General features: G+C 37.3%; 2 protein-coding genes across 2 annotated transcripts; both read left to right on the top strand.

Annotated features, from left to right (window-relative positions):
- The first annotated feature begins 379 nt into the window (after positions 1–379).
- Positions 380–2,110, top strand: LOC124388782 (C-type lectin lectoxin-Phi1-like). Its single transcript, XM_046853801.1, has 2 exons — positions 380–514; positions 1,647–2,110. The coding sequence occupies exons 1-2, from the start codon at positions 478–480 to the stop codon at positions 2,108–2,110; spliced, it is 501 nt and encodes a 166-aa protein (XP_046709757.1). The 5' UTR covers positions 380–477.
- Positions 2,111–2,986: 876 nt separating this feature from the next.
- Positions 2,987–4,235, top strand: LOC124389284 (C-type lectin domain family 4 member K-like). Its single transcript, XM_046854629.1, has 3 exons — positions 2,987–3,281; positions 3,367–3,458; positions 3,556–4,235. The coding sequence occupies exons 1-3, from the start codon at positions 2,990–2,992 to the stop codon at positions 3,655–3,657; spliced, it is 486 nt and encodes a 161-aa protein (XP_046710585.1). The 5' UTR covers positions 2,987–2,989; the 3' UTR covers positions 3,658–4,235.
- Positions 4,236–12,436: the final 8,201 nt, after the last annotated feature.

Raw genomic sequence — 12,436 nt, 5'->3', positions numbered from 1 at the left:
TACTGTATGTATTACTTCTCACAATATAATTGTACCATAACAATGAGCGGGAAACCTCCCCTATATGATTCTTCTGTTCATCTGTCAAATGCTGGATTGTTTCATTTCAGTTCCTTTTAGCTTTTAATGTAACCAGAATCAACCAATATGAACTGATATAAACTTTTGAAGGAAGAAGCTCCTGCTTAAAACAAGTCCCTTATAACCAGACTCTTATTTTCATTCAGTTTGCAAATCAAATCCAATGTAAATCTATTTGAAATAATACCTTTAGCGTGCTTTAAAAGGAAATGAGGACAGTTTTGTGAAGGTCATTACACGTTACACACACGTCGTCAGATACGGTATGGGAGGAAACATTTTGTAGGCGTGAACACAAAAGTATTTGTCTGCTGTATGATAGTGAAATATCACTCTTTGAAGCAGGACTACTGAGGGATCTTCATCGTAAATCTTATTTTTTTCTGGACATCTGAAATGGAGCGGCATCTTGTCATAATCCTGATATTTACAGGTGAGAAAACAATATTTTAATTTTTTCAGACAAAAAATATTAATAGTGAAATCCTAAGAAAAATTATTATTATTTTAAAAATGGAAAAAAAGAGATATTCAGGATCATTGTTGAAGGGCTGCACACACATGAAATCTTCTTTGTATGATACCTATTTATGGCATTAATAAATTCCTAGTTAGAAATATTTATATTGATACAATATCTTAACCTTTTTAACTCACGTCCCACCTCATGAAGATTATGGACCTTTAAAGAAGTAGATGCGGAACTCGCAAACTTCCCGTACCACCCAGAGACGTACCAGTGCCAGCTGGAACCCACTTCATGTGTAGAGTTTTGACATTGGACCTCCTGGAGTGTTTAAAGGCTCTGGCATGGAGAAGCTGGTGTTGGATCTGTGATGATCACAAATGTTGAGCTATTTTATGATATGCTCAGTAGCTCAATATTACTTATATTTACACATTCCTGTGCTCATGTTAGTTCTCACTCTCCAGTGTTCTGTAGTGTTTAAAGACTATAATCACACTCTTGATTTCACCCAAATGAGAATGGGTTCCCCTTTTAAGTCTGGTTCCTCTCAAGGTTTCTTCCTCATAACATCTAAGGGAGTTTTTCCTTGCCACAGTCACCACGGCTGCTCATCAGGGATAAATACACACCATTCACCTTAACTCTTAAAATTCTGTAAAGCTGCTTTGAGACAATGTCGGTTGTGAAAAGCGCAATAAAAATTAGCTTGACTTGACTACTTTATTGCATTAGCCCGATTAACTCTCAGTTGATTAGCTACTTATTAATGTATTAAGCACTAAAATATCAACTTTCTGTTTATTGTCAGTATGTTATTTAGATCAACATATTACACAAGCTAAAGAGTCTGACCTGAATTTAGTCCAAGCACAGAATATAAAAATCCTCAACTCTGTGATTTTGTTATCAACAGTTTTTTTAATTTATTTATTTTAATGAGCAATTATGTCTCGTTTTATTGCATTATTTTGCAAACGTTTGTGGACACCTGACCAACGTTTGTCCGTATTGTGTTTTTTGTTTTACAAATGCATCTACTTCGATTTTTCTTCATCATCCTGTTTCTTAAACTTTGCTACTCGGCGACATGTCACAGGTCTGATCCACTTCGTCCTGTCGGACCCTCGCAAGTACTATTTGATTCAGCAGCCGAAAACGTGGAACGACTCTCAGGTCTACTGCCGAGCCAATCATGAAGACCTGGCGGTCATAGAAAGCGTCGAGAACGTGATCAGATTTCAGAGCGATATGAAGAAGCAAAACTTCACCTCCAGCGCTTGGATCGGATTGTACAGTGACGTCAACAACTGGCGCTGGTCTCTTGGAAATGAGCCAGTTGGAAGTTCAAAATTGTGGGCTGCAGTATGGGGTCAACCGAACAACGCAGAAAGAAACGAATTTTGTGTTATAATTGATAATTATGGCTGGCTGGATGCAACATGTGCCCTTTTACTACGCTTTGTGTGTTTTGATGGTGAGGAAGAAAATGTTTCTATTTTGTGTGTTTGTACTGTAACTGTTACTCGGCTAACTGGCTTGACATATACTTCAGAGCGGTAGATACTGTCAAGGAAATGCTAAAAAAAATTTAGGTCATCTGTAAACTACATAGTTTTGCTGTTTCTTTATTGTATAGAGCAGAAATTATTCAATACAGTATACATTAAAAGACACGCATATGGAGTGCTCGAATTAAGTCAAGTCTTATGGGGAGTCCCCAGTTGTTGTGCAATTCATATATTTTTTACTAAAATAAGTCTATTTTTTACTTGTCATGGGGGTCCCTAATGCCTTATTAGGGGTCCCTGAATTTGAGCACTGCACATAAATATATATTTACAGCCAAACCCCCGATAATTTGTGGCTCGGACAATTTTTGGGTCCTCATTTGGAAACCAACAGCAAGTTGCGGATTATCTTCAACTTTGCGGGAATCCTCCGCGGGGGGGACCGAATGTTCAGGAACGTTAGGAATAACATTTAAAACGATGTGTTTGGTCAAATACTGTACACTATTTTGTTTATAAAGTGACATAATGTCTGGATGAATTCACAAAGGTACCATAGGAGCTGCGGAGGGGGCGTCCAAAATTTGCGGATTTTCAGAACTTGTGGGGGTCTTAGAACGTAACCCTGTAAGTTCCGGGGGACCAATGTATAGTTAAACTAAGGAGTAGCCTCTTCCCATGTGTCTTTATCACTAATGCTGATTGTAGACAGATTTTCACTGTTTTTTCAATTGATTCCACTTTTTGAAACCTAATTCTCTTTCATGTTCCCACATGAATTATTTGAGACTGCATAAAGAATGTAACCTGCAACTTGTTTACTTTTCTACTTTGTTTCCTTTACTGGAATTTTCCTGACAGAAAGTGTTACATCATGTGTTTGCTTGCAGACAGTTACAGTGGATCTGACCAGTACATTCTCATTAACTCCATGGCGACATGGTACGGTGCTCAGAATTACTGCAGACTGCATCACACAGACCTGGCCAGTGCTCGAAACCAAAGTGAACTGTCAACCATACAGGCAAAGAGCACCACTCAGTTAGTTTGGATTGGTCTGTACAGAGACGGATGGATATGGCTAGATGGGAAAAACTTCTCCACATTTCCATGGATGCCTGGAAAACCTGCTTCTGGCTTTAGTGAAAACTGTGGTTATTTAAATAATTCTCAAGCTGCTAGTGGACAATGTTCAAATATCTTACCTTCCGTCTGCTATTCAAGTAAGTAAATTCTGTATCTGATTTCAGATTAAAACTTTGTTAAAGTTTTAAGTTTGTGAGCATTTATACTTATTTCTGCGTTCAGCAATTACAGGAATGGAACAAATTCTCAAACTGAAGCTCACGTCCAGTCAGAATCTGAATGATCCTGCAGTACAAACGGCCATTTTAGAGAAGGCTGGTTTCATTTATACTTCAAAAAGCCATCTATATGTAAGCAGAATACAACTGTTATATTTACAGTTCTCATTTTTATTATTATTATTATTTTTAGATCAGAGAGAAGCTGATGGATCATGGGATGTCTGAGAGCACCACAGTAAAATGGAGGGTTCAACCGGATGGTCTGGTGTTTCACAAAGAAAAAAGGAACTAATCCTGTTTTTTTGGAAATAAGAGATGGTAAACGTCTGCAAAGTTTATGCATAGATGGCAAACGATTAGACACCAGGCATGAGACAAGCAAATCAATTAATTGAGGTTGAATGATTTTCCACATGGGAACATTATGCAGGACATCAGTAGTTATGTTGAGGTAGAAGGAAGCAGCCGATGTAATACATTGTGTAGGAGTGAGAGTAGAGTAAGAGTAGTGCAGGGCAGGTAATTCTGGTACTTCTTTTTTAATTGAGAAAGTAGATTAGATTAGATCTGATTCAATATGAATAGAATTGCATTAACAATTTTAACAATAAATAGCAATGTATTGGATGTATTGTCACAATGGTATATATGGAAAATGAAAATAAAGTAAATATTTACAATGCAAAACAGTGACGTTGAATAAATCTTGGGGTTGAGCTGGTCGACTGTTTATGTTTGGTTCTTACAAATTCCTTTGTCTGTTCAGTGTCTATAGAATATATACGATGTTAGGATGTAAGGTATACAGGGAGTCTTTATCTGGGCTCACACATCTCTGGCTAGTATATCTTCTTATCCAAACAGAAAACAGCTTTAGGTCAGGCTTTCTTTCCAATGTGTATATATACTTGTCTGTTGCCTGCAATAAACCGAAGAAGAACAATGCTCCATTCTGTGTGCTGTGTGATTCTTCCCTGATCAGAGAAGGCACCATGAGCTTCGTAGATCATATGGAAAACCTCTCCAAGAAAGAAAAGTTTTGTTTGAGCATGATAAAAATCTAACGTTGGGAAGAAGGAGTAGGAAACAGCGATTTCACATTTGCAGCAGGGGCAGAGAAAAGTTTAATAAACAATATGGAATATATTCATCAATTATTATATTAATATATTTAAAATGATATGGAACTGTAAATACTTTATTTATCTCATTATCGGAGTGAAGTTGGTTTGCACTGATTGAGCACCAAAGTTCTTGGAATTGGACTTCTGAAGAAAAAAAAAGGAAAGTTGTTGCAGAACTGAGTTTGTTTACTTTATGTTTTGTACATAAAAAATGTTTAAGGCTCTCATTTGCCTAAAACTTTTGCAAAGTTCAATTCAATTATAGTTTACTTGTGGAGCATGTGTAAGAATGGACATAAAGCAGCTTTACAAAAATAAATAGATTAAAAAGAAACATTTTATGTTCAGAAAATTAATCCCTAATATGAACCGAGAGGATATTAGGATGAATCCATACGGAAGCTCAGAAATTGAGATCCGACCTAAACACTTTGGCTCGGGTCTCGGCTTCCCATGGGCAACAGTTTCAGGAGCTGTCCTCATCAATCTGGGAGCTAATGCAATACCTGGATCAGTCCCCCACTCCAGCGTTCATGGCTACTTCTACCAAGACCACCTCATAGCCAAAGGTTCCTGAGATTTGATCATTTTTATAGAAGGTTTACCAGGGTTTTAGCTCCATCGCTGCCCCACCCTTGCCAGTTTACTTTCACCCACTGGCCCTTCCTGTGGGACTCTGAGGTAAAACAGGCTTGGATTCTGAGGTGGACGGGCTTTCTCCAAGCTCAAAGACCTCTTCACGTCTGCTCCCATCTTGGCTATGCCTGACACCACTCGGCAGTTCACAGTGAGAGTTGACTCGCCCGACTTAGAAGTACCCCCACCCAGCGCATTCTCACACCATCCATAACCACCTGACTTCTCTGGTCGGGACATTAAAAGGAAGGTCCAGCATGCCACTTCATGCCGGCCCATCCTCTAGGGTTGTTCTTGGCAGAAACTATTTGTGCCTGATCAGCTGCGCTCCCAGGCACCATCCCGGCTCTTCTCACTCAAGGCTCACTTTGGAGATGGCCTTATAACCCTCTCTAGATTAATGAGCAGCAATAATTGCTGCTCTGTGATCACTGCTAACGACCAGCAAACTGCTAAAACTTTTATAGAGGTTTTAAAAGCATTTCAAGGTCCTGGAGTGGCCTAGCCAGTCCCCAGATTTTAACCACATAGGAAATCTTTGGAGGGAGTTGAAAATTCATGTTGCCCAGCGACAGCCCCAAAACATCACCGCTCTAGAGGAGATCTGCATGGAGGAAAGATCCAAACTACCAGCAACAGTGTGTAAAAACTATGTAGAGACTTACAGAAAATGTTTGATCTCTGTCATTGCCAACAAAGGGAATATACCAAAGTATTCAGATGAACGTTTGTTATTGACCAAATACTTATTGTCCACAAATAAATTCTTTAAAAATCAGACAATGTGATTTTCGGGATTTTCTTTTCTCATTTTGTCTCTCATAGTTGAAATGTACCTATGATGAAAATTACAGGCCTCTCTCATCTTTTCAAGTGGGAGAACTTGCACAATTGGTGGCTGACTAAATACTTTTTTGCCCCACTGTATGTACTAATGTGTTACAACCCAACACCCCCTAGATTTGGTACACAAACATTGACAGGTATGTTTTAGACGCTAATCCAGCCATTACTTCTAGGAGAATATTGAATATTACACACGTTACTGTATGTATTACTTCTCACAATATAATTGTACCATAACAATGAGTAGAAAACCTCCCCGATACGATTCTTCTGTTCATCTGTCAAATGCTGGATTGTTAAATTTCAGTTCCTTTTATCTTTTAATGTAACCAGAATCAACCAATATGAACTGTTATAAACTTTTGAAGGATGAAGCTACTTATAAAAACAAGTTCATTATAACCAGACTCTTATTTTCATCCAGTTTGCAAATCAAATCCAATGTAAATCCATCTGAAATAATACCTTTAGCGTGCTTTAAAAGAAAATGAGGACAGTTTTGTGAAGGTCATTACACGTTACACACACGTCGTCAGATACGGTATGGGAGGAAACATTCTGTAGGCGTAAACACAAATGTATTTGTCTGCTGTACTTTAGTGATATATCACTCTTTGTAGCAGGACGGCTGAGGGATCTTCATCGTAAAATCTTATTTTTTTACCGGACAACTGCAATGGAACGGCATTTTGTGATAATTCTGATTTTTACATGTGAGAAAACAACATTTTAATTTTTTCAGACAAAAAGAATGTTAATAGTGAAATCTTGAGAAAATGTATTATTATTTTAAGAATGGAAAAAAGCTATTTAGGATCGTTGTTGAAGGGCTGCACACACATGAAACTTTCTTTGTATGATACCTATTTATAGCATTAATAAATTCCTAGTTATTAATATTAATTATTGATAACCTTCTTTACTCAGTTAATTAGCTACAGTTGATTAGCTACTTATTAATGTATAAAGCACTAAAATATCAACTTTCACTGTTCATGCTATTTATATCAACATATTACACAAGCTAAAAAGTCTGGCCTGAATTTAGTCCAAGCACAGAATATAAAAATCCTCAACTCTGTGATTTTGATACTATAACAGTATTGTTGTATTTTTTTTTATTAGCATTTATGTCTCATTTTATTGCATTTATTGATTGACACCATATAAACAAATGTTTGTGGACACCTGACCCACGTTTGTCCGTATTGTGTTTTTAGTTTTACAAATGTATCTACTTAAATTTTTTTCCATTATCCTGCTTCTTAAACTTTGATACTCGCCAACATGTCACAGGTCTGATCCACCTCGTCCTGTCGGTCCCTCGGAAGTACTATTTGATTCAGCAGCCAAAAACGTGGAACGACTCTCAGGTCTACTGCCGAGCCAATCATGAAGACCTGGCGGTCATTGAAAGCGACGAAAACGTGATCAGATTTCAGAGCGATATGCAGAAGCAAAACTTCACCTCCAGCGCTTGGATCGGCTTGTACAGTGACAACAACTGGCGCTGGTCTCTTGGAAATGAGACAGTTGGAAGTTTAAAATTGTGGGCTGCAGTATGGGGTCAACCGAACAACGGAAACGGAAACGAATTTTGTGTTGGAATTGATAATTATGGCTGGCTGGATGCAACATGTGCCCTTTTACTACGCTTTGTTTGTTTTGATGGTGAGGAAGAAAATGTTTCTATTTTGTGTGTTTGTACTGTAACTGTTACTCGGCTAACTGGCTTGACATATACTCCAAAATGTCAGAGCGGTAGATAATGTCAAGGAAATGCTAAAAAAATGTTAAGTCATCTGTAAACTCCACAGTTTTGCTGTTGCTTTACTGTATAGAGCAGAAATAATTCGACACAGTATATATCAGAAGACACACATATACAGTGCTCGAATTGAGTCAAGTCTTAGGGAGGGGGTCCTCAGTTGTTGTGCAATTCATATATTGTTTACTAAAATAATCTTGGGGACCCCCCTAAGTTTATTTTTTTACTTGTCATTGGGGGTCCCTAATGCCTTGTGGGGTCCCAGATCCCTCCAGTGCCCCTGAATTTGAGAACTGCATATATATATGTACAGTCAACCCCCCATAATTTGTGGCTGGGACAATTCTCTGGTCCTCATTTGAAAACTAACAGCAAGTTGCGGATTATCTCCAAGTTTGTGGGAATCCGCGGAGGGACCAAATGTTCAGGAACGTTAGGTCAAATACTGTACACTATTATGTTTATAAATTGACATAATGTCTGGATGAATTCAAAAAAGTACCATAGGGCCTGTGAAGCAGGGGCGTCCAAAATTTGCGGATTTTTAGAACTCGCGGGGGGTCTTAGAACGTAACCCCATGAGTTCCAGGGGACCAGTGTATAGTTAAACTAAAAAGTAGCCTCTTCCCATGTGTCTTTATCACTCATTTTTTTCCATTTCATCCAACATTTTTAAACCTAATTCTCTTTCATGTTCCCGCTTGAATTTTATTTGACCATTTAATATAAAGAATATAACCTGTTTACTTTTTACGTTTACTGGAATTTTCCTGACAGAAAGTGTTACATCATGTGTTTGTTTGCAGACAGTTACAGTGGATCTGACCGCTACATTCTCAGTAGCTTCACGTTGTCATGGTATAATGCTCAGAGTTACTGCAGACTGCATCACACAGACCTGGCCAGTGCTCGAAACCAAAGTGAATGGTCAACTATACAGGCAAAGAGCAACACTCAGTTCGTTTGGATTGGTCTGTACAGAGACGGATGGATATGGCTAGATGGGAAAAACTTCTCTACATTTCCATGGATGCCTGGAAAACCTGATGTTGGCCTCAGTAAAAACTGTGGTTATTTAAATAATTCTCAAGTTGCTAGTGGACAATGTTTAAATATCTTACCTTCCGTCTGCTATTCAAGTAAGTAAATTCTGTATCCGATTTCAGATTTAAACTTTGTTAAAGTTTTTAGTTTGTGAGCATTTATATGTATTTCTGCGTTCAGCAATTACAGGAATGAAACAAATTCTCAAACTGAAGCTCACGTCCAGTCAGAATCTGAACGATCCTGCAGTACAGATGGCCATTTTGGAGAAGGCTGGTTATTTCTCATAAATGCATTTCTTCATCAAGAAGCCATCTATATATAAGCAGAATCCAACTGTTATATTTACAGTTCTTTTTTTTTTTTATCATTATTATTTTTAGATCAGACAGAAGCTGATAGATCATGGGATGTCTGAGAGCACCACCGTAAAATGGAGGGTTCAACCGGATGGTCTGGTGTTTCACAAAATAAAATGAAGTGATCCTGTTTTTTTTTAAATAAAAGATGGTAAACGTCTGCAAAATGTATGCAGAGATGGCGAATGATTAGACACCAGGCATGAAACAAGCAAACAATTCAATTCAAATCAATTAATTGAGGTTGAAGGATTTTCCATCATTATGGAACAATATGCAGAACATCATTATGTTAAGGTAAAAGGAAGCAGCTGATGTAATACATTGTGTAGGAGTGAGAAATTAGATTAGATTAGATTGGATTCAACATGAATAGAATTGTATTTAAAATATTATAAATGAATAGCAATATGTAATATGAGGGTATGGGTTCAGGGGTGAGAGTGATTAATGTACAGACGGTACAGTAGGTAATAAGATAAAATGTACATGCGATTAAATTTTATAAGAAAAATTTAACAGTGACTGAGCTTTAAGAGGAAACAGACATTTCAATATGTGAAACATTCAATCAGAAGACTTTTAATTAGTTTAATTAGTTGTTAATTCCTAGAGTACGTAAGTAGTTGCATTTTTAATGATATGCTTTGTCTATGTAATGGATGTATCGTCACAATGGTATATATAGAAAATGAAAATAAAGGAAATATTCACAATGCAAAACAGTGTCGTTAAATAAATCTTGGGTTTGAGTTGGGTTCAGTTGGTCGACTCAGCAAAGAAGTAGTAGGAAGCAGAAGTTTTCTAATTCTATTCACCAAGTTTTTGCCTGCAATTCGAATGTTAGCTGGTGAATCCACTGGCCACCTCGAAAGAATGCTTTACAGCTTATGCTTATTTATGTGTACGTTTAATTTCTATGGAAAAAATCGATCAAAACCGAATACTGATTGTGACGTAAAAACGATCATTTATTGAAGCGTAACTAAAGAAATAATGTCAAAATATTATAAAAAATAGCAAAAGGAAATAACTAGACTAGTAATATACTAGAGACATTCTACAGCAATCACATTTTCCCCTGGTGCTGGTCTTCTGCTTGCTCTCGCACAGGTATACACACACACACACACACACACACACACACACCCAGCCAACATGTCCATGTGGGCCCCACATGGGTTTTATCTGGGTTATATGGGCATCACGTGGGCATGGGGTCAGAGTGGGCAATTTGATGGGATGAATGTGGGCCCCAGTTTAGTCAGGTTTGTGAGCCCTAGTTAGGTTGCCCATTTTGTTTATTTAAGGGCCCTGTATGGGCCACATTTGGGCTATATTTAGATATATTATTCAATTGATGATAAATTCAATTGATATGTTTTTTGCGTGTTTTATATGATCGAAACAAAAATTTTATATATTAACAATAACATTAACTTTAGTAAAAAAAATTAAAATAATAAAATCGGTTGTGCAGCTCACAGAGTATCCCATTGGTTCCTGTGTTCCCGCCTTCTGATTCTGAAGAAACGGTCATCACTCACTACCACTGGAGCACCTGACCTGGAAAACCTGACCTCTCTGTCACGGTAAGAAATCTTTTGTTTTAAATTAATCACATTTTACTGTTTGTTTTTATTTAATGTATACTTCTGAAAGATTTGTGGTAATTAAAGTTACAGGCACGATATAAAGAAGATCAGTGTGGAGAGTGAACTGGTTTACCTCAGAGATAAACACCTGTGGAGAAACTGAACATTCCTAACGATTAGCAGAAAACTAGGAAATTGTCTACTAAAATGTGGAAATAACGACTTTTCAAACCATTTTCACCCGTGTTTTCTCCATATAGTGTCCTCATGATAACAGGAGGGTGAAACAGTAAAAGCACTGTGGAGTCTCTTTCTCTTTCACTACCTTTATAACATGTGTATATACAATACACAGAGAAAAGCTCTGAGGAGATTGTGACAATACTTAACATTATTCTAATGTGTTTTAGGTGAAATTGGTAGAGCTAATAAAAAAAAACTTTCATATTTATATAATTTCTAAACATTACTATAAATATGATACGTTATGATTACGGTAAAGATAATAAACGGCATTTTGCGCCATTTTTTGCCAAACCCCCCCACCCAAAAGAACAAAAAACCAGAGCAGACAACTCCAAATTCTTCCGAATCGCTTTTACGGTATTTTTATGTCAAGTGCGCTCCGGTCTGTGCAGTCAAGTCGAACACTTATTGTGTTAGCTCCACTAAGGCTTTTTGAAGACAAAACATCGTTATAAGTAAGTAACTTAAACTAATGTTGCAGTGGTCACTTCATATTCACGGTCTAAAGTGCACCAGTGTACCAGGTGTACCAGTACGAATTTAATAATCGATCGGTGGTCAAGAGCCCACTAATTATTCTAAACATTAATCACAACAAAGCCTGAAATTCACCATATTGGTGCATTTACCTTTGTGCATGGTATTATGTAATTTTAAAATCATTTACTCAGATCAGTTACCAGTTTGGGCAAATGGTGGATTAGAAGGTGCTTACAACCTTGTGATTTTTTTAGTCATATAACCTATAGCTAGGGATGCACAATTAATCATATTTTATCCCAATCACTGTTTTTGCCTCTGTTTAATTAAGGCAATACTCCACCCTGAGATAAAAAAATATCTTATAAATTACTTATCCTCAAGGCATCTATACGGTGGCTCAACTTGCTGCAATTAAAGAAAACTCATGCAAATAGAAAAAAACACCAGCAAATAAAAAAAACCCAGAGTTATTAGTTTGACAACACGTGCTGCAAACCCCCACAATGCAACCAAGTACAGAAACACACTGCAAATCCTTACAACACAACCAAATAGCACAGATCACAAAATAAATGTTTCAAGGGGGCCACAAGAAGTGACAAACCCGTCTGGAGCTGCTTATTGTTTAATGTCTATTTGTCAGTGTTGTTGTCGATGACCTGAAAGGTAAGATGTTTGTTTATTTTATCATTGTTTGTTTATGATTCCTTGGCCATTTGGATATTATTATCCTAAATAATCTGATGAAATACATGATTAACTGTAAAACGTTATGTTAACTGGCAATGCGAAGGATCCATGATCAGGATGTTAAAATAAACAAAAAACTCACCTTTCAGATCATCGACAACACCACTGATAAATAGACACTGAACAAGCAGTCCCGGGTTTGTCACTTGTTGGGGTCCCCATGAAACATTTATTTTGTGGTCTGTGCTATTTGCAGTGCAAATTAATTGGTTGTGTTGTG

The sequence above is a fragment of the Silurus meridionalis genome, chromosome 7 (assembly GCF_014805685.1).
Source record: "Silurus meridionalis isolate SWU-2019-XX chromosome 7, ASM1480568v1, whole genome shotgun sequence".
Lineage (NCBI taxonomy): Eukaryota > Metazoa > Chordata > Actinopteri > Siluriformes > Siluridae > Silurus > Silurus meridionalis.
Note: the sequence above shows the minus strand (reverse complement) of the source record. Positions and strands in the feature narration are given on the sequence as shown.

Coding starts and splice junctions, on each gene's coding strand:
- LOC124389284 (XM_046854629.1), top strand. CDS start 2,990: ATGGCGACATGGTACGGTGCTCAGAATTACTGCAGACTGCATCACACA. Junction 3,282..3,366: donor ACCTTCCGTCTGCTATTCAA/GTAAGTAAATTC, acceptor TTCTGCGTTCAG/CAATTACAGGAATGGAACAA. Junction 3,459..3,555: donor AAACGGCCATTTTAGAGAAG/GCTGGTTTCATT, acceptor TATTATTTTTAG/ATCAGAGAGAAGCTGATGGA.
- LOC124388782 (XM_046853801.1), top strand. CDS start 478: ATGGAGCGGCATCTTGTCATAATCCTGATATTTACAG. Junction 515..1,646: donor CATAATCCTGATATTTACAG/GTGAGAAAACAA, acceptor GACATGTCACAG/GTCTGATCCACTTCGTCCTG.